This window comes from Caloenas nicobarica, chromosome Z (genome assembly GCF_036013445.1).
Source record: "Caloenas nicobarica isolate bCalNic1 chromosome Z, bCalNic1.hap1, whole genome shotgun sequence".
NCBI lineage: Eukaryota > Metazoa > Chordata > Aves > Columbiformes > Columbidae > Caloenas > Caloenas nicobarica.
The window spans coordinates 21,976,092-21,997,807 of NC_088284.1; the positions used below are offsets into that span (position 1 = coordinate 21,976,092).

The following is a 21,716-nucleotide window of genomic DNA, read 5'->3' on the forward strand; positions in this document are numbered from 1 at the left end:
CAGAAGGAACACAAGAAGGGAATTTAACAAAAACTACATTAGCACTGAGAAAAGGTCCTTGCCCTCAGTGGAGAGCCTGATGTCAAGCACATGCCAAACATTAAAAAGTGACTTAAATCTTTATTCAGAATTTATGCAGGTACTTGAACTGCCTACCAAACAAATATTTTTGCAGCTAGCTGAAAAGTGTATTTAGGACTCAGCAATGCTAAATAATGCTTCTTACATATCTTTGGCCAGATTACAAAACAAAAAGCTTACTTTGAATTTCTTCCTTATTTCCAGCTCTTTCTTTTCTTTTTCCTTTTGTTCTTTCTTCTCTTGGTCCATTCTTTTCTTTTCTTCCTTGTCCCGCTTCTTCTCTTTTTTCCTTGATGATCTGAAAGTGCATTGCCAGGACTAAATGTAGCAGTGAAACAAATCTCACTAGAGTTTTCTTACTCAAGGTTAACAAAGGACAATATGTGATAGAAAAGGCTTCTCCAAGTGAAATCAAAGCTACAGATTCTAAACTCTAGTGTGGCTGCAACAGATAGTGTAAACAGCCCTTTCTTTTATATAATTGAAAGTGGCTGCCCTCAAGAGGACATAATACCAGAAAAGTTTATCTGGTGGTAAGAGACTGGCTCTACATGTGCATGTCCAAACATCTCTGAGTTAATTTTGGCAAGCAAGCTTGGAAGCTGACGGCAGTCTAGGTGTTGTGGCCCTGGCTGCAGCAGTTAAATATTTACCTAGGCCATCAGTGGTTGATGCTGACTGAACTGAAGCCTGAGCTACACTGGACTGTGGTTTTAAACCAAATTGCAATCTATTCCAGCAGTCTACACAAATGACAGTTTTCTACACTGCATCATAAATGTGCCTATCATGCCAGGGTACATTGCCTGCTGTGCCTCGTGCGCTGGATGGTACTGAAATCTGGGCCCTGAGATGTAATTAGGACTGTAGCTACACCTTTGCCATTTGCTGCCAATGGTTTGGCTGAAGACTCTCTTTACAAACCCTGTGTAACTAAGTGAGGATCCCTCCTCTTCCTTTTTCGTACTTTTGCTGAACTGATATGTTCCAATTTTATTTTAAAAAAAGACTAAGTGATGATCCTTTGTTTTGGTTACATAGTTTTTAAATGGTCTGTTTTCAAAGGGAATTCAACAATAAATTTTTGCTGAAAGTCATTCTACAAGTGAAACAAAGTATTTTTGTGTAGGAACTTTAGACTGTTGCTTATTCCAAGGGAATGAGAGCTTTTTTTGGCTATCGTCATATATACATGTGAATCACATACATTTAGATATTAGCAGAGCAAGAGACTCCTCAAAGTGGAGGGCTAAACGGCAGAAAATTCAGTTGAAATCATATTCTGGCTCTGTAGCTATGCTAGGAGACTCAGGCGATAAGAACTGTAAATCCAGCTTCTCATACGAGTTCTAAGTACATTTATGTAGAATGCAAGAAAAACAACCATAACAAAAGATCTATCTGGGACCACAGTACCTAGGAGCTGAGCTTATTTTCACTTCTGTAATTCCAAACAGTCATTCAGACATGTCCTTAGATCAGAAATCAGACTTCTGTTAGTTCAGTCACAGTAAGCCCATGATTTTATTGCAGGAGTTTTTTCCAGCTCATGGCATAGCAGATCTAAGTAGGAAAGAACCTGTGAGCAACCTCACTTTCTCTAGGTGAAATGAATGAACACAATAATGCCTAGCAGAGACTGCAGTAGAATCACACTTTTGTGCCAGATGAAGTGTCTTATCAAGCTTTTAGTAATAAAGATACAAGAGTTAATAGAGTATAAAATTAATACCTGATGTCATTAATGTCTTCATACATCTCTCCATCACTTTCTTGATCCTACAGGAAAAAATGAGTTTTGAATGGTCTAGATACATTTGGAAAAACATGAAGAAAATGGACCTGCTATGTAAGCTTCATACAAACTATATAAAAACATTTACAGAAAAATGTAAATACAAATTAACTTAATATTCCTAAACCAAGTTACTACAGTATTCAAAATCACTTTTTAAATTTTTTTTTCCTAACTGGTTTTACAATACCACAACCATAAAGTCCTGGATTGTTACAACCACACTAGCACAGAGCTTAATCCAAAGTGGATGTTTTAATTGCAATATTAGTCCTGGAAAGCCTTAATCTGTGTTGATGATTGCACTGCCATGATGAAGTGCCAGGGTTAGAAGCAGTTAAACTAGAATGCTAGTGATTTAAATGGGACTCAGATTATGATCCCAGAGACTGTTTTAGTCCTGGTATGGCCAGGTAGTTAAAGACCCTGCTACAAACCTGTGCTTAACTAAAACAAGTGGTTTATTACTGGAATAGAACAAGGCCTTTGTTTCTGGAAAATTTCAGTGAAATGAAATGTCAGTAGAAATAGAAGGGGTGTTTTGTTTGTTTGCGTGTTTGTTTTAAAATAATTTTTGGTGTCTATCCAGCTTTGATAATTAGTTCCAGTTTGGTCTGCTTACTTAGTTTTATTTCTGTTCTTCACAATAAGTAAGTGCTTCTACAATTTGCTGTCGATATACTGGATTCATTCTGCAATTAATTTTCTAATGAATTGAAGGGATTTTATTAAATTTGTAAGTATGTGCTAAAAGGATAGGTTTATCATGGAGGATAACACTTACCCCCTCTGTATTTCCATGACCTGCATGATAAAAAACAAAGACAGGATGTTTATCTTTTCCTGTACAGAAAACAATTAGTTCTAGTATTAACTAATTACAAGGTGCTAACAATGCAAGAGATATCAACTAGAAATATGTTCAGGCTCCTGGCTTTTAATGAGGGTATGAACACAAAAATCAGAGACTGCTAGGTTATTTTTGCAGTACACAATACACTAGAAACATCTACAAAATAGCATGTTCAACATATGTTTTTAAAAGCAGGAAAATAGTTTTAAAGATTCTTTAGTGACATTGATGAACTTACCTATGCTATTTATTTACAAAAATGCCTTTTTACAAAAATACAAGAAAGTCATGGTTAAAACGTAATAAATCCAAACAGACCTCAAAGAACTTGCTTGCACCAGCCCTACAGCTGAATAAGGAGGCCAAAATCTCTTTTGCTGAGCCAGCTTCTACCCTGGCCTGCAGGAGAAGAAACTCTGTGAATCTCCTGCTTCCTCCTTACCCCGCAGATGGTTAGGTAACAAAAGAGCTTGGGCTCAGTTTCGGCTCCACAGCACATGTTGCTTTGTGGCAGGGATGGCTAGCACTAAGTGAGGCATGCTGTGCCTGGCACAGACCAAGTCCTCCTGAGGAGAGATCAGAAGGCAGACTGAAATTCTTTGTGTCACAATCTACTTCTCTGGCTGCTCCTGGCACAACATAGTGACTCGCTGCCTCTTATTGAAAGCAGAGCACAAAGCGACATTAAAAGAACGGTCAACAATTTTTTTTTTTTAATCAAATATAAAACAAAGCCTGCTTTACCAGACCACACAACTTTAACTCTGCAAGAGCAGCATTCATTTTGGTTCAGATTTGAAAATCTGGTAATTTGTGGTCCCAGTGTATTTCTAACAAGAAAAAAGTGGAGGAGAGTGGAAATATTTAAAGCAGTTCCTGAGAGTCTATCATATTCATTATGGAACAGGTACGAGGTAACCATCTTCACCCATAAAACTGCAGAACTCTCATAATTAATTACACAAGTCACTCATGAATACAATATGTTTTTGCTTATCTCATAAATACACTATGCTTACAGCTTCATATAGCTGCAATTAATTAAAATATATGCATCTTACCCTGTGAAACAAATTCAACATCATCATAATTTTCTTCATTGTCTGGACTTCTGTAAATATGAAAAAGTGGACATGTGAAACCTATGAAGACGGTTTTGTGATAGCATTTTCATTCACCATTGTTCTGGTGCTTTTTCTCCCAGGTATTTTATACAAGACTGGACAATCTCTTGAACCCTATATGATATTTAAGTACCCATGAGATTCTCTAAATTGTTCTTCCTGACTATGACTTGTTTTTTCACATGGAGACACATTGATCCTGTGCATGAAAGGATAAAATGAGCCAAAGGTGGTCATATAGCGTGGAAGAAAGTGTGGTGTGAAAAATATGATAGGTAGATCGGCTAATTGACTGGAAAGAATCTGTTGGACTTTTTAACCATCTTCGCAGGTGCAAGCTTCTTACACAATGTACAAGTGGAATGCCAGACTTTTGCTCAATGTTAAATATAGCTCTGAGACTAGCTCCTTCACTTGTAGCACATGAAGTCTAAACAAGGAACAAGAGAAATGGTGATATAACTTTAGGCCAGGTAAAAGTTCTCTGATGTTGTTAGATTTAAAAATGCTGTCAAACTGAGAAGCAAGAAACTGAGAATGTAACTAATAAAACATCAGGGACTTTTAACTTTATAATACCTTATAAGAGTTGAAATAAAACTAGGGCTGACAGTCTTCATTGAGAAACGTAATCAAAGAAAGGGCTTGAAAGCAGAATGTGATATTTTAAAATTGGCTTGGTGGAGAAAGCACCGAGACAGGGTGAAAGAAAATGTGTCAGGACCCAGGCATGCATTTTCAGTAGAGGGCAGAGTCCAGAGGGCACACAGGAATGGAAGAGCAGAAGGAAAATCTGGAGGTAAATTTCACAGGTCCATGAAGGCAAAGAGGTCACACTTGTCTCCCAAGCATTTGGCAAGAAGGTATCCAGGAAGGATTCTGCCAGCACCTGGTGCTGCAGCTGTGAGATGTGGTGATGGCAGCTTCCTGGGGCCATTTGGCCCCGTGGAGCACATTTCCCACAGCCTGGGCACAGCAGCATGAGGCTGATGTTATCACAGCATCTGTACATGTGCATGCTGACACACACCTCTCCAATGCCTAACATATTTTCCCTGTCTGCTGTTTACTGCTACTTGCGCTAACTGCTGACCAGAGAACAGCTCATTATTCATGTGCAGCTTGTTTCCGGTCAGTTTTGACAGTAAACCCCAGTGCTTTTAACTCTTGGTTGCTATGAGGTTCCCCTGTTGTACGCAGCTCTTTGAAGAAGGATGAATAAAGGAGCCCCATATGCAAAGGAGGCTTCTCAGTGTTACCGCAACAGGCCATGACGTGGCTCCTGCAACAGTTTCACAACCACACTGTGCTCAGTACCTCTGGCTTGCAAAGCTGCTTCTTGGGGTATTGACTGATAGATCTGACCCTCCTGGCCCTCTACCCCCAGAAGAATGCAGGGGAGAGCTTCAGTTATTGATAAAACTGATTTCCTACCTGTGCATGAATTCTTTGAAGCCTTTTGGAGTAAAAAACCTAGTGAGGTGTCTGTTCCCTTCCCCCCTCCACTTACCAATAGGGCAGAAAAAAGTGTTGCTATAGATAAGACAATTTAGGGAAAAAACTGAACGGATGGAGGGTTCAAGTTAAAATTAATTCCAAACAGGCCAAGGACAGAGTAGGACAAGGAAAGTGGGGTAGGACCTCACTTCCCCAGAAACATGGGACACCTGCAGCTTTAATCTGCTGCTGCATGATTAAAGTGATGGGCAGAAAAAGGTGGAAAAAAATGTGGGTGTTTACATTCACTTACGTTGTTTCAAAGCTGGGCTTGATGTTTCTGGGCGGCAGGCTGGGAGCTGCTGCGGGCTGCAGGGATGGGTGAGAGGCTGGTGGAGGAGGTGGCAACTGGGTGGCAGAATGTGGTGGAGGTGCAGGTGGGGAGAGAGCTGCTGAGGAGGGTGCCGTCTGTTTTGAACCTTCATCTTTAGGGCCTGAAAAAAGCAGAACAGACTGAATTTATCTAGCAAACAGCTGAGGAAGGAGCTTTAGTGTTTACATGAAGTATTAGGATAAAATATCAGTACTGCACATACCCCGGAGCGAATATATTTTGTTGAACCTGCTTCTTAGATATATGTAGTGCCTTATCTTACCAGACTAGAGAGACACTGTCTAGAAGAATGTACTGTTTATAGAAGGCCTTGAAAAAGTCTTTGCCAAGGCATGAACAAGACAAAAAAAAGATCAGTTCATCCAGTATATAAACTCGTGTGCTTTAAAACTAAATTATCATTTAATCCTACAATTTGCTTGAAAAGAGCAGCTGCAGAGTTTCACATGAAGTCTGATACAGTCTTACTGGAGTTTTCCTTGCTCAGAGACAGAGTTTCAAGGGAAGGGGCAATAGATGAAAAGATATTTTGGCATACAGGTCTCTGTGCATCTTCAAATACTTTCGTAACTTAAGTTGTAAAAGGCTGGACTTAATTTTCTAGCAAGCCTGTACTAGAAAAGTGGCAGTTTGAGAAGCTGCACAGTAGCTACACCCTCAACAAACAGGTGCAGTCTTAAAAACATGATGACGCAGTGCACCAGGCACAGAAGCCGTAGTTACGTGAGTGGGCTGATGTGCATCTGTGCTGCACTGAATTCATGCTCCGTGTACAAGCCACAGCCAAACCGTAGTAACCATTGCTTTGAGAGTTCACACTGAGAGAAGTTATTCAATGCAACCAAATGAAATCACTGTTTGGATGCGATGACATCAAACCTAGAATTTTATTTCAAGTATCATGAGTGGATTAAAAGCTACCCAGAAAGAATTGTCCCCAGCTGTTTGGAGGGAAGTCCAAAAAAATCTAAGGAAGAGGAGAGCAGAAGGAAAAAGCAAATTCACAGTTCAGTTAAAACCAATTACAACTGAAAAAAACCCTCTTGTCTTCTGGAAATTTTCTTCAAGTTCACACCTGTATAGTAGAGATCTTGTCAACAAAATCTTGTCAAGAAAAAGAAACTTTCTCCACATTGGAATAAAGCAGCTTAGACACAGAACAATGACAAATATTTAGTAATGCTTAATATCAAGACTGAAAGTTACAAAAAAGTGCTGAAAGATCTTTCTTTAGCTTCTTAGGAGTCTGAAATTCTGTCCTTGGGATAGGCAGGAGAAGGGGAATTGGTAACTATTAGAAGGACCTCTAATTTGTCACATGGAAATCAAAGCAAAATTACCAAGTCTTGACAGTTTTTCTGATTACTAAAAAAGAATGTAAAAATTTCTGTATAAATTTGGCTTCATGGCTGACTGGAGCAACTTGTCAACATACATGTCAACAACAGTGCCTTTGAAACCTGTTAAGTTCCTCCATTACTTGAACAGCAAAACCGTGAAAGTCCCAGTGCTCCCAATTTCACAAGTGAAGTGTGTTGTTTTTGTTAAGGAACATTAATCTTACAAAAGCAGACCCTTACAATTTAAGATATGCCAATATTAAAATTGTATGGTATCACATATCTTTTTATTGGCATATCTTTTCATCACTTTATTCAAAAATATAACCCTAAAGTGAAATAATCCTTTCACTTTGTATTGAGGAGGCTACAGCAGGGTTAATGTGTGCCAGCTGCAGAGAGCCCAAAGGAGAAGAGAGAGAATTATTAGAGGTCTAGAAAACATGAATTCCTGGAGATATTGAACAAATGGTGGTTGTTTAGAAAAATATAATAAGACTGAGGTAGAAAAAAATAAATACCTAATTCTGGCAAAGAAGAAAGGGATTTTTTTGTTTCCATGGTGGAGAAGGCAAGAAATAATGTGCTTAAAGGCCAAGAAGATTTCTTAGAAGGCATCATCTAATAATGTGGAATTTCCATGACTTGAGGTCCCTATTGAAGAAGCAGGAAAAACTGATGACAGGAACAGGTTCTTGTTGTTCTTACCCTACATATAGGGGTGGAACAAGCAACTTCTTTATGTCCCTTCCAATTCAATGACAATAACCTCTGTTTGTAGTCCTATATTTTATAAGACAACACATTTAAAATACTTGACCTTATACTGAGCCAAACAGCTAGAGATTACTAAAATATCATTTTGGCTAAAACTTGTCTTCCAGAAAGATGGCACACTTGTTTGAAGATGCGAGAAAGAATGTACCACTACACTGTTTGATTAAGTTTGCTCACTGGTAACATCTGCATCTTATTGCTTTCTAAGTTCATCAGGCTTCAGGTTCTATTACTTTTATTTCCACCTTTGCTTACTAGATCAAAAGCCTTTTTATAACCACTGTTTTCTACTCATAAGGTATTGATACCGCTGAATGTAACCAATAACCTTTTTAATATCATCTCAGAGCATTTTTTTTCCATCTAGCAATTAATTTGTAGCTATTTCTGTAATCTCTCTAATTTTTCCTGAATTTTAAAAAATCTGGCCCTGGAACTCTACACAGCATACACTTGTCTGCCACATGCAGTTATGGCAATTACAAGTCGTTCTTCATCTGGCTTTATCTCTACTGATCGCATCCAGAAGTTTTCAATATTTTCTCTGATCATTGTCCATCCTCCTGTTTTGGAAGTGCAGACACCTGAATATCAAACTAAAGCCAATTAGCAAAGAGCTTTTATTCAAAAACTTTGTAACTGTATGTAGATTCCTTAAGAGTAAAACTCCAAGAATGTAAGGTTACAGGATAACAACAATTATATATTAGATTTTTCTGTCACATCATTGTTTTTACTCAGCTATAGAGTTGTTTATGATGTCTAGATTTTTTCCCAAGGCATTACACTACTTTCACAGGTGTGATATACATTTCTTCATTCTACATGTATGCAAGCATTTGAATAAAGGAAACCTTTTGTTTAAATGAGCCAAGATTATACATGATTGTGCTCCTGTTGTATTTGAGTCTTTCTGGACTGCGTGTTCACATTTAACTCTTCACAGTCTTTATTAATCCACAGACTTTGTCAGCTATAATCTCTTATTGTTCTAAAATCCACAACAAAGTTACCACTGACAATCTAAACATGTATCTGCAGCTGAATTGTTTTAAGCAGTTTCTAACCAAAGAAAGCAGCCAGAAAGTTTTGTTTTGTTTTAGTTTTTTTCCCCACAAAAGCAATGTTAATTGATATTGATTATACTCTCATTTTTTTGTGTGTGTTTTAAAAAGGAATTCTATATCAGTTTTTCCACGGTTATATTTATGTTGCCCTAACACAGTGTTGTGTACATGCACAACATGCATACATGCATTGCGTCGTCATACAGTGTTACTTGTTTGTGATTAGTTTGTAGGACTAAAGTAAAAATTCTACCCAAGTCTCTGTGCATAATACTTCTTCCATCCAATGTCTCCTGAGAGCCAAATCCAGGCAATAGGAAACTGAGCCAGAAAAGGATACAGCACACATTTTAGACTAAGTGTTTATTTTTAAGTATAAGGGCTGAACAACCTGTCCATTTTAACTTATGCACATTGCTAGAATCTAACAATAACTAAATGATCATCATATTAATGGAAACACTGCTTTTTTATTTTTCTAACTGTTAGAACTGACTCTTTCCTGCCTTTAGAGCTGTGATTACCTACACTTACTTACACTTACTGAGACTGATGTGAGTGTAAACTGTTTTAATTCTGATACCGAAAATAATGGGATGAGCTAGGTAGGAAGGTGACATTCAGTATGAAAAAGCTGTTATTATCAGGCCTGCAGAGCCAAAGCTATAATAATGTTTCGGTAGTGTTTTGTTTCCTATTTTAATGGAGCATTTTTTTCGTTTTGACTCCAGTTCTATCTTTTTATGTCTCTGAAGTTCTTGGTACTCTGAGGACATGGAAAGGCTCTGTGCTGGTAGTGGAACTGAAGCCAGCTCCAGATACTCAGAAAAAGAAATCAAACTGAAACTACACCCTGGCTTTGCATGCACCCGAGGCACTCTCATCACAGGAAACAGTGTTAAGGACCGTCACTGTGTGGTGGCTTTGACCACTACAACCTTAGTTTCCAAATAGCCCCATCTCTGTTCTTGGGACTCTCAGCTTTTTCACTATGCCACACTGAGGAAACAGATGCAGAAACTGAAGCCCTTCACGAAGAAATGAAATAATGTATGAAAAGGAATTAGTTCCTCAAAACCTCTGCAGCTGTACAGTGGCTAAGAGAAACTTGCCATAGAAATGTCCATAGAAAGTACCAAATATCCCATTACACTGTTGCTTGTGGTGTTAAACTCCTTTAATCATGCCAAGAGCTCCTGCACCTGCAGCAAAACTGCACAGAAAACACTGCAAACACTTCTCTTGTGTTCTTAGGGAACTTTCTCAAACAAATTTCATACATGCAGTGACCAACATATCACCTACATTCTTGGAGAATGTTTATTTATCAGGACGTCGAGGACACTAACGTTGTCTTGATGTAAAAGTTGTGACTTTGGCCCTTCCCATTTTTGGCTTGTGAAAGGAAAATACTGATACCCCTTTGGTAGATAACACCACATCTAGAGAAAAAACCCGTTTCCACTTCATAGAATCATAGAATCATTTCAGTTGGAAGAGACCCTCAGATCATCAACTCCAACCATAACCTAACCAACTCTAGCACTAAACCATGTCCCTAAGAACTTCGTCTAAATGTTTTCTAAACACCTCCAGGGATGGTGACTCCACTACTTCCCTGGGCAGCCTGTTCCAATGCCTGACAACCCTTTCCAGGAAGAATTTTTTCCTAATATCTAATCTAAACCTCCTCTGGGGCAACTTGAGGTCATTTCCTCTTATCCTACCACTTGCTACTTGGGAGAAGTGATCAACACCCTCCATGCTACAACTTCCTTTCAGGTAGTTGCAGACAGCGATAAGGTCTCCCCTCAGCCTCCTTTTCTCCAGGCTGAACAGCCCCAGTTCCCTCAGCTGCTCCTCATCAGACTTGTGCTCCAGAGCCCTCACAAGCTTCATTGCCCTTCTCTGCACTGTCTTTAGTGCTTCAATGCCCTTCATGTCCAGATATCCTGTGTTCAAGAATCTTTGGAGAAATCAACCTGCATATAACAGTACTCTATAATTTCAATGCCTATGCTGTGTGAACTCACAGAGAAAGCAGGAAAAAACTCCCAAATAAGTCCAGCTGTTTGGAACTCATGTACTCTATGTAGTAAAAAGCATGTTTAAGGGCAGGGTGAGAAGAAGATATCCATTCTCACCTTGCTAAAATCTTCAGTGCTCTCCTGAGGTGCTGTATGACTCTGTTCTGAGATGCTAGTACCAGAAATATGTGGCAAACTGAAGGGAAAACTCAACAGTGCCTTGTTAGAGGAATATGTGAAACAATCAGTACTTGGTGGGATAGGATTCTGATAGGAAGCAGTAGTTTAGCCAGGGCCAGGTCTCCCCAGTCCTTTTCAAAATCATAAAATAACTTGGTGTAATCTATGAGTATGATATGGGCTCCAATACTGATAAATCTGAAATGAAATGTTTCTATTTATCGCCTCCCAAAATACTAGGGTATCTCACTGCTTGTGTGAGAGATTGGCACACAGATGAAGAACAGTAACTCATCAACCTGAGGAGAAGAGAAGCAGTCAAAGAAAAAGGAAAAAAAAAAACCTAACCCAAACCAACCAAACAAACCCCCCACAAACAAACAAACAAAACCAAGCAGACAGACAAAGACAAAATAAAACAAGAAACCCCCACATTTTTAGCACCCACACCTGCAGCTCAGCCTCCATTGGCTGAAGATACAAACTGCTGATCAGTTCAACCTGTACTGCAATAGAATGCCATTACTTTGGACGAAGATTTTAGCTGGCAACAATGATGAATAATGATTTCAAGAATCTCCCTTGAAGTAGGAAACTATCCCATCCTGGCAGAGGGTGGTCTGGCTTCAGCTATTTATATTTGTCTCAAACCTTGGCTGGACTGCAGCAATAATGTATACCTGTTCCCAAAGTCAATAGTGCTTAAAAAAATCCAGTTAACTCAGAATAGCAGCATTACATCTTATCAGGAATACACTCTCTTGCAAATGTGTTAGTCTGGCCTCCAGTCTCTACACAGTCCAGACTTACCTGAAAGACTTAACTCTTAGTTATGTTTAAGTTACGGAGTTGTAGTATCTAAGCCATCCATTTGCCTCGACATAGAAATTTCTAGTCCCAGAATACATGCTAAACAAAACTGGAACTGAACAGCAATGTGTATCACACTATCTCCCATTTCAGGTTCACCCTGATAGCACCTATTTCTCCATAAATACATAGTAACAGACATATGTAAGAAAATCCCTGCTATACAAGGCAGTCTCTGGCACATACAAGAGAAAAACTAATAAGCAGTGCATCTCACTCTTTCTTTGCCCTAGAGTGCAGCCTTTGGCAAGACCCTGTTCCCTTTAACCCCTTATGCAGTGTGCTACTGGTGAAGTTTCTACCCCTTCTGCTTTTATTAATGTGTATAAAATCTGACAATGATCAGCTACTGCAAGGAGAATCCAAACATTCCACAGGAATAAATGGCTGGATTTTTAAATTTCTTAAGGAATTTCTTTAGTTTTTATAAAAAAAGACTTCAGGATTTTTCAATCAGTTACATGGCCAAAAGGTTTGCATTTTGAAAGAAGCGTCCTTTTATAAAACAAAATTCTTTTAAGCTACTCTGCAAGTGCAACATTTGTTTTCAGTTTTACTGCAAAACACTTCACTATTTCTACATGCAAGATATGAGAAGCTTTCTGGGTTTTACAGAAGGTTTGCTAAGAACTTGCAACAACATCTGCAGCAGCTGATCACCCACTTCCTACTTTATTCATAGCTTGCAGAGAGCTCTTTGCTGCTCTGCTTCCCTAACCTGCATATTCATTTAGATACAAGCCATGGTTTCAGGTTTCACAATTATGCCGCTTTGAGCTGCTCAAAGCAAGCAGGTAAACTTACAACGTTACTGAAACTGTGCTTTTGATCATGCTGTTGTCAGATATACCATAACAACAGAGCCTCAAAGATTATTTAAGACATGGATCACACCTTGAAAACTATTGCCCTGCTCGAGTCCAGACCCCACTTTAAGAAATGCCTGAGTACAATATTTTTGTTGTTTTCTCTTCCTTTATTCCCCTCATTTCTCCTGATTCCACTTCCAGTTAGATCATGAAGCTGCTTTTTCCGCTTTGTACAAAGGTAATCACCTCCAAAAAAGGGGAGAATTTTGGAGGAAGGGAAAAGGGGAAAATGGAGACCTAGTACTGGTCTCCATCCATTTTAAGAATACTTTGCTGATCGTTGCCCATACATCATGATCAGAACAGATGGAGAATTTGTCATTTTTCAAGCAGAACTTCTCATTAATTTCAATTGGGAAATCATGTTTCCAGAGCAAACGCACTGACTACCTCAAGGTTATTTCACATAACATCCATTCAATGCCTTACATTCTCAAAGTGACATAGAGATGACATATTAAGTCCCAGAGCATATACCTGGTAGAGGGGTTTTCCCATTCAATGTCAGAATGTAGAGACAAAAAGATGAAGGACAAACAACACCCAAAAGTGAGCATCTAAATCTACATTGAAGGCTGACAGCTGAAAAATATTAAGCACATACATAATCTTACTCCCAAAAAGAAAACCTATAGGTATCATCCAAAGTAGCATGGTACATAAAGGCTCACGGGACTGAGCCTTATCATGACTAAATATGAGGTTCAGAACGCTTTTTCTGGGCAGTGCTGACTGGCATGAAGAAAATAATTTCAAACTACGGATATGTAATCATGCGCAGAAACCTATGCTTATCTGAAGAAGATCACAAAATTAATTCCCAGTTGAACTACAAGTGAAACTTTTCATTTTCTGATGAAAAGTTGTAACGATTACTTTTTTTTTTTAAAATAAGAAATATTTATGAACCTGAGCCAGGTAATTTTATAACGCAGGGTATTATTTCATATGCGAGAAGAAAGAACAGCAATTGGTAGTATTCAGTGATGGAGGACGTGTAAGATAGCAACAGTTAAAATAAATCTTCGGTAAATCATTTATATTTGAAAGATAAGGCAAAACAAAATATATACGATGATACAAAGGCAAGCAAAAGAAAATGTACTGGAAGAAATGTACTTAAATGTGACTGTTTTTCCCGAACCAACAAACTGATGATGGAGACGATAATTTCATAAACCTATCCTTCAATCTGAGAAATAATTACATCATACATAGCATGAAACTCAAGTTAAAAATTTGTCATTAGGTATAAACACCGGTATATAAAATATTAGTTGTATAAAAATTTCCATCCAATGAAGTTTTTTTTCACTTCAAATAGTTGGGTTTTGTGCTTTTTCTCTTCAGGATCTTCAAACAAGTAACATCGTCGTTCCAATGCACACATTTTAGGAGGGTTCTATTTTGAGTGGAAACCGATTCATTAATAAAATAGAACTTTTAGGATACAATTGTTACTATACTGTTTCAAAAGCTTCCTAACATTTTTACTGTGAGATGCTTAATATATTGTTTATCTCTAATCATATTGAATATTTACTTTAATATTTAATAATTAAAAGCAAAGCTTTCAGGAACATCTGGCTGTTTCCTATAATGAACTATTTGGATGACTAACTTTATTAGTCAGCTTAATAACTTATGCATTGTTATCCATGTAATGCAGCCAAAAGATAAAGGTTCATTAAAAGTGTTTCTTCCTCTGAACCAAAAGAGGTCTAGGAAATAAAAAGATAGAAATACTTGTTCCTCTATCATATATATTTTGTCAAATTGAAACATTATGCATACCACATGGTTTTACTTCTGTGAACCACTAAGGAAATATTATATAAACTGTAAAGAGAAATTAAGACTTCCCAGCTCAAAGAGAAAGTACATGCTAAACACTCTTGTAATTATGAGTAAATAGACTACAAAGTGGTTCTTTTTGGAGCTAGCTAAACATGAGACCTTTAAGGTTCAAGATGCATTCTCCAATAATTGTACCAGCAACATGTCCAGAACTTCATCACCACAATGTTTTTGCATATTTGGTAAAAAGGTTGTGTGTTTGTTTGTTTTGTTTTGTTTTCTGGGTTTACTATAAGGCTGCCTATAAAGCAATGTGATATGCTGGATATACTTCTTTGCTACCATTAGTTGCAAAGCAGATTTTCAGCAAAGTATCTATCAAGTTAAAGAATGGGAAACAACCAGCCAGTTCATATCATTCTTATTGAGATCTAAATGTAAATTATTAATATAATTTATATTCCCATTATTTTCTAGGATATCGACAGGTTTCAGAATACTTGCAGCTTTGGAACAGCAGAGCTGCTTGTGTGCCGTCACCCATGTAATGCAAACAAATGACAAAGGTTCATCAAAAGTGTTCCTTCATGTGCATCAAAACAGGTGTAGGAAATAACAAGATTTCAAAAACTAAAACAACCAGAACATAAATAAGCGGAGAGAATTATTCAGTTCCATCAGTTTTACTGTTTGTATCTCTAGCAGTTTCTTGTCACCTTCCATAATAAAGTCATAACTGTCTTTTTTTTCACCGTCTTATAAATTCTCATTTCTAACTAGTGTTCTCAACATTCCTTCACAAAGATTCCTTTTGTATGTGGTGTAAGCCCAGAGACATTGGGTTAAACTCATCCAGCACTGACCCTACTGCAGGGTGGACACTGGATTCTAATACTGTGTTTCACTCAGTTCTTTGAAGAAGCCCAGACCTATTGATAGAATATATCTGGCATATACTGTGATTCAAACCATAAGTGGCCTCAAAACAATTCAAAATGCATGTCAACATGTATTTGGAATTGCTAGTGAGTGATTGTTTAGGTTTACTCAACAAAATTATCAGGTGCATTCATGTGGTTTATCTTCAGAGTTCTGCACCTCAGATTCTGAAGTATCTGCTCAGGAATGGTTGTAGCTGGCACAATGGGATTTAGCCTAGTCAACAGCAGGGATGGATGACTCAAGAATTCATACCTAGACCACACGTGTATGCATGAGAAAAATCACAGAATTACAGAATGTTAGGGATTGGAAGGGACCTCGAAAGATCATCTAATCCAATCCCCTTGCCAGGGCAGGAACACCCAGATGAGGTTACACAGGAAGGCGTCCAGGTGGGTTTTGAATGTCTCCAGAGAAGGAGACTCCACAACCTCCCTGGGCAGACCTGTTCCAGTGTTCTGTCACCCTCACTGTGAAGAACTTTCTTCTCATATTTAAGTGGAACCTTCTGTGTTCCAGTTTGCACCCATTGCTGCTTATCTTATCATTGGTTGTCACTGAGAAGAGCCTGGCTCCATCCTCATGACACTCACCCTTTACATATTTATAAACATTAATGAGATCACCCCTCAGTCTCCCCTTCTCCAGGCTAACGAGACCCAGGTCCCTCAGCCTTTCCTCACAAGGGAGATGCTCCACTCCCTTCATCATCTTTGTGGCCCTGTGCTGGACTTTCTCCAGCAGTTTTCTGTCCTTCTTGAACTGAGGGGCCCAGAACTGGACACAATATTCCAGATGCGGTCTCACCAGGGCAGAGTAGAGGGCCAGGAGAACCTCTCTTGACCTACTAACCACCCCCCTTCTAATGCACCCCAGGATGCCATTGGCCTTCTTGGCCACAAGGGCACAGTGCTGGCTCATGGTCATCCTGCTGTCCACCAGGACCCCCAGGGCCCTTTCCCCTACACTGCCCTCTAATAGGTCATTCCCCAACTTATACTGGAAACTGGAGTTTCTCCTACCCAGATGCAAGACTCTACAATTGCCCTTGTTATATTTCATTAAATTTTTCGCTGTCCAACTGTCCAGCCTGTCCAGGTTTCTCTGGATGGCAGCACAGCCCTCTGGTGTGTCAGCCACTCCTCCCAGTTTGGTGTCATCAGCAAACTTGCTGACAGTGTGCTCTATTCCCTCATCCAAGTAATTGATGAATATATTGAATAATACCGGTCCAAGTACCGACCCTTGAGGGACTCCGCTAGATGCAGGCCTCCAACTAGACTCTGCCCCATTGACCATGACTCTCTGGCTTCTTTCCTTCAGCCAGTTCCCAGTCCACCTCACTACTTGATCATTCAGTCCACACTTAGTTTAGCAGTGAGGATGCTGCAGGAGACTGTGTCAAATGCTTTGCTGAAATGAAGAAAGATCACATCCATTGCTTTGCCATCATCTATCCACCTGGTTATGTACTCATAAAAGGCTATGAGGTTGGTTAAGCTTGACTTCACCTTGGTGAAGCCATGTTGACTGCCCCTAATGGCCCTCTTACGGTTGATATGCTTTGAGATGGCACCAAGGATAAGTTGTTCCATTACCTTTCTAGGGATGGAGTTGGGGCTGACCGGTCTATAGTTACCTGGGTCCTCCTTCTTGCCCTTTTTGAAGACCAGAGTGACATTTACTTTCCTCCAGTTCTCAGGCACCTCTCCCGTTTCCCACGACTTAGCAAAGATGATGGAGAGTGGCCTAGCAATGACTTCAGCCAGCTCCCTTAGCACCCACAGATGCATCCCATCAGGACCCGTGGATTTATGGATGTCCAGATTGCTTAATTGCTCCCTAAGCCAACCCTCATCAACTAACGCAAACTCCTTCATTGTCTTGACTTCCTCTGGTACTTCAGGGGTACGGGGCTCCTCAGGACAGCCTCCGGCAGAGTAGACAGAGACAAAGAAGGCATTCAGTAACTCTGCCTTCTCTGTATCTTCTGTCACCAGGGCACCCAGCCCATTCATCAGTGGGCCTACATTGCCTCTGGTGTTAGTTTTATCTGACATGTATTTGAAGAAGCTCTTTCTGTTGCCCTTGACCCCTCTCACAATGTTTAATTCCAAGGAGGCCTTAACTTTCCTAGTTGCCTCCCTACATCCTCTGACAACAGCCTTATATTCTTCCCAAGTGGCCAGCACCTCCTTCCGTGATCTGTAAACTCTCCTCTTCCACTTGAGTTTGCCCAGCAGTTCTCTGTTTAACCAAGCAGGTATCCTGGCTCCCTTCCTTGACTTCCTATGTGTTGGGATGCTCTGATGTTGAGCTCGGAAGAAGCAGTCCCTGAATGCTAACTAACTATCTTGGGCCCCTTTACCTTCAAGTACCCTCTCCCATGGGATTTCCCCTAGCAATTGCTTGAAAAGGCCAAAGTTGGCCCTACTGAAGTCCAGGGTTGCAATTCTGCTCGTTATTCTGTTCCTGCCACATAAGATCCTGAACTCCACCTACTCATCGTTGCTGCAGCCAAGGCAGCCCCCCACCTTTACTGCTTCAACCAGACCCTCCTTCTTAGTGAGGATGAGATATAGCAGCGCTTCTCTTCTAGTTGGTTCATCCACCATTTGCATAATCAATGCACTGGAGGAACGTTCTGGACTGTGGATGCCTGGCTGAGTAGCCCTTCCAGCAAATATCAGGGTAGTTAAAATCCCCCACTACAACCAGGGCCTGTACTTGCGAGGCTGCTCTCGCCTGCCTGTAGAAGGCTTCGCCAGCTTCCTCACCCTGACCTGGTGGCCTGCAATAGACACCCACAACAGTATCACCCCTGCCAGCCTGCCCCTTAATTCTCACCCACACACTCTCAACTCGCTCCTGATCTGCCCCTGGACAGTGCTCAATACATTATAGTTGCTTTCTCACATAAAGAGCAACTCCACCAGCTCGCCTTGCTGGCCTGTCTTTCCTGAGAAGGACATAGCCATCCATGACCACATTCCAGTCATGTGAGCTGTCCCACCATGTCTCTGTTAATGCCACCAGATCATAATCTCCTGACTGAACACAGGTTTCTAACTCCTCCTGCTTATTCCCCATGCTGCGCGCATTGGTGTACAGGCATTTCAGGGAGCGAGCTGAGCACACCGATTTCACCCTAGGGGGATGGGAGGCCTCCTGGTCTTCATCAATTCTAGAGTGCTGCCCCACTGGTGCATGCCCAGCTACAACCCCATCCCCCTTCGAATCTAGTTTAAAGCCCTCCAAATGAGCCCTGCTAATTCCTGTCCCAGCATCCTTTTACCCCTGTGGGATAAACCTTTCCCACATATCACTGACCAGACTGGTGTCTTGTAAAACCAGCCGTTATCAAAGAACCCAAAGCCCTACCTATAACACCAGTCTTGTAGTCAATCATTTATGGACGGAATTCTTCTATTCCATCCCACGTCGGCACCCGAAAATGGAAGGAGGGAATAGAAAATTACTTGTGCCCCAGACTCTTTCACCAACTGTCCCAAGGCCATGAAATCTTTCTTCATTCCCCTCAGACTGCGGGATGCAGCTCCCTCCCCACCTGTCTGGAAGATCAGTAGTGGGTAGTAGTCCGTTGGGTGCACCAAGTTGGGGAGTGCCCTGGTGATATCCCTGATCTGGGCTCCAGGTAGACTACATACTTCCCTATGATGAGGGCCAACTCTGCATATTGGGCCCTCTGTCCCTCTCAAAAGGGAATCGCCTACTACAATTACCCTTCTTTCTTTCTTATTGTAGGCAGTCTTGAGGTGTGGAGACAACTGACTCTTCCTATGTGACCTTGTAGGTAAAAAATATATTTCTGTGCCTCCATATTATGACATAAACAACCCCTACTGTACTGCTAATTTTACTACAGTCAGATCACCTGGAAGGGAAGAAGTGTGCCACATGAGACCTAGCAAACAAAAATGGAGATCTTTAGGGGAAGATCTATGAATGTGTCAGTTGCAGAAGCTATGACAATTCACAGCTGAGAACTGTGCTCTGGTGGTTTGTTGATAGATACATTTTCTTCCTTTATAATGAAAAATACACATTCAGTTATTTGAAAGATATTGAAGACTCTTGTAGCTAAGGAAATAAGCAAGGGCAATGAGTTTACATACTAATTTGCAATGGGTTTTTTTTTCACTATTGCTTTCTAATGCACAACAAGATCAAGTTGTAGTCTGAAAAATTTTCTGCAGGAAAATACTAAATGTTGGCTTCCCTCAAGTCTTATTTTATCTATAACTTGGATTAGCTTTATCTATTTCCTTAGGCAGATAAATAACTTGTCTCATTCATGCTTTTATCTGCATAGTTGCATTCATTTTTGAATTGCAGTGATTTATCTTTTTTAGTATTGCAAGCCATACTAGCAGTTTCAGTTGTAGTCTTGTCCACATATTTTAGCAGAATTATATGGTGAATCCTGGACCAATTAAAGGTAACGTTTCAAAAACTTCAGTGTGCCAGGGTTTCCTCCATAGCATTAATATTTTTTACTGTGGAGGCTCTTAAAAAATCTGAAAAAAATTATCTCTGACTGAAGAAGACTGAAAGCATGTGTCCACTCTTCACCTATTTAAAAATTCAGCCTTACATGCATATTCTATAATTATGGTGAATGTAATTATAGCTGAAGAATGACGATGTGAGCAAAAAGATTGAGGGAAATTTAATTCAACTGGTATTTTGGAACAGACAGATTGAACTATTGAAAGATGGCCAAAGAAATAATGTTGAAATTATGATGAATTTAAACCTCTTTTTTGAAACTAATCTTATACTAATCCCATGAGCGAGACAACTCATTCAGGGTCAGACCCACACTGTCATTGCATGTGTATCGAACTTGTACCAAACCATGTACAGTGTGTGAGATTTCTTTTGTTGTGGTCTGATTTTCATGACAAATGCACAAGTTTGACTACATTTCAGCTAAGCATTGTTCTTAATTTATAGGAACTGCAACAATTGATTCTCCTTTTTCTCAGAGTTGTGAAATATTTCAGTGTAATGCTGCTGAAAGAAGAATCATTTGGGTTCTCTCACTTTCAGAGAAAAAGAGAGAGGAATGGCCTTAGATGAATGCTGAAGAGCTTTTACATTCTTTTCCACTAAAATCTATGTACAACTACTTGTCCAGATTTTGTAGTTGCTTCAAGCAGATCCTGCAAAGTTAAGTTCTTGGCAGATCTGTATGATCATAATTTCAACTCACTTCCATAGTTTTCATGTAAATGCATAGGGGACCAAAAATAATACACATCAACATCATTAAATCTAATAAATGACTAGTTAAAAAGCCTTGCAGGTCTTCACATCCCCACAAATTGTCTCACTTCAGTACATTTCTGATCTTGCTTAATATGTAATGTTTTAGCTCTGTATAGCAAAAGGCAGGCATTGTGTTGCATGTAATTATCATGCTATTCTGAAATTATAATTTTGACACTTTCTTGAGCTGAACAGGGTTTTATGGCATGCTGTAGCTCACTTGTGGAAACAGAGGCATCACGTTTTTACACACAGCTACCTCCACCACACCCCGGAACAGCATTGTTTGATATTATCACCTACTTTTAGTTTCATCTGACTTAGAAACAGATTATTTGGTTCAAGTTATAATTATATTTATCCCCTTACACCTTAATACTGAGCTGTTGTGTAACTTTATCCAATAGAGCACTCAGGTAAAAAAAGAAAACCTACATTGACCTTTTAAGTCCAAATTCTGCAGTAAACAACAGTGACATCCTGTGAGAAAAAAATCCCCTGTTCTTTATAACTTTGGAAGCTGCTCTTTCATCTTGCTGTCAAGTAAGAACAACAACTGACTGGTTCTAAGGAGCTTTGCAAAGACAGTGAAGACATTTGCCATCCTCGAGAGTGGTGCTTGATTGTTAATTAATTTGCCAACAGAGTGTTCTGATATCTTGGACAATGCACTTCAAGTTCTAATTCCTCCTTTCTCTCTGGTTGTCTGTCCCAACTCAAATAGCCACGTCACTGTGTGAGTACACAATCCATTGCAGAACAGAACCTCAGCAAAGACTGCAGACGCAACCATAACTCAAATTATAAATAGTATTTTCTTACATATTCTTTTCTGCTAGATTCAGTACAGTTTCCTTTTGTTTCTTCCAGT

At 39.7% G+C, this 21,716-nt stretch overlaps 1 protein-coding gene across 1 annotated transcript in view; it reads right to left on the minus strand.

The window, feature by feature from the left end:
* The window catches only part of FYB1 (FYN binding protein 1), a 55,491-nt gene that overhangs the window by 22,741 nt on the left and 11,034 nt on the right, over positions 1-21,716 (minus strand). Inside the window, 5 exon segments of the mRNA XM_065656635.1 lie at positions 262-379; positions 1,814-1,860; positions 2,661-2,680; positions 3,791-3,840; positions 5,604-5,784. Of these exon segments, the coding sequence (XP_065512707.1) occupies positions 262-379; positions 1,814-1,860; positions 2,661-2,680; positions 3,791-3,840; positions 5,604-5,784 (416 nt within the window).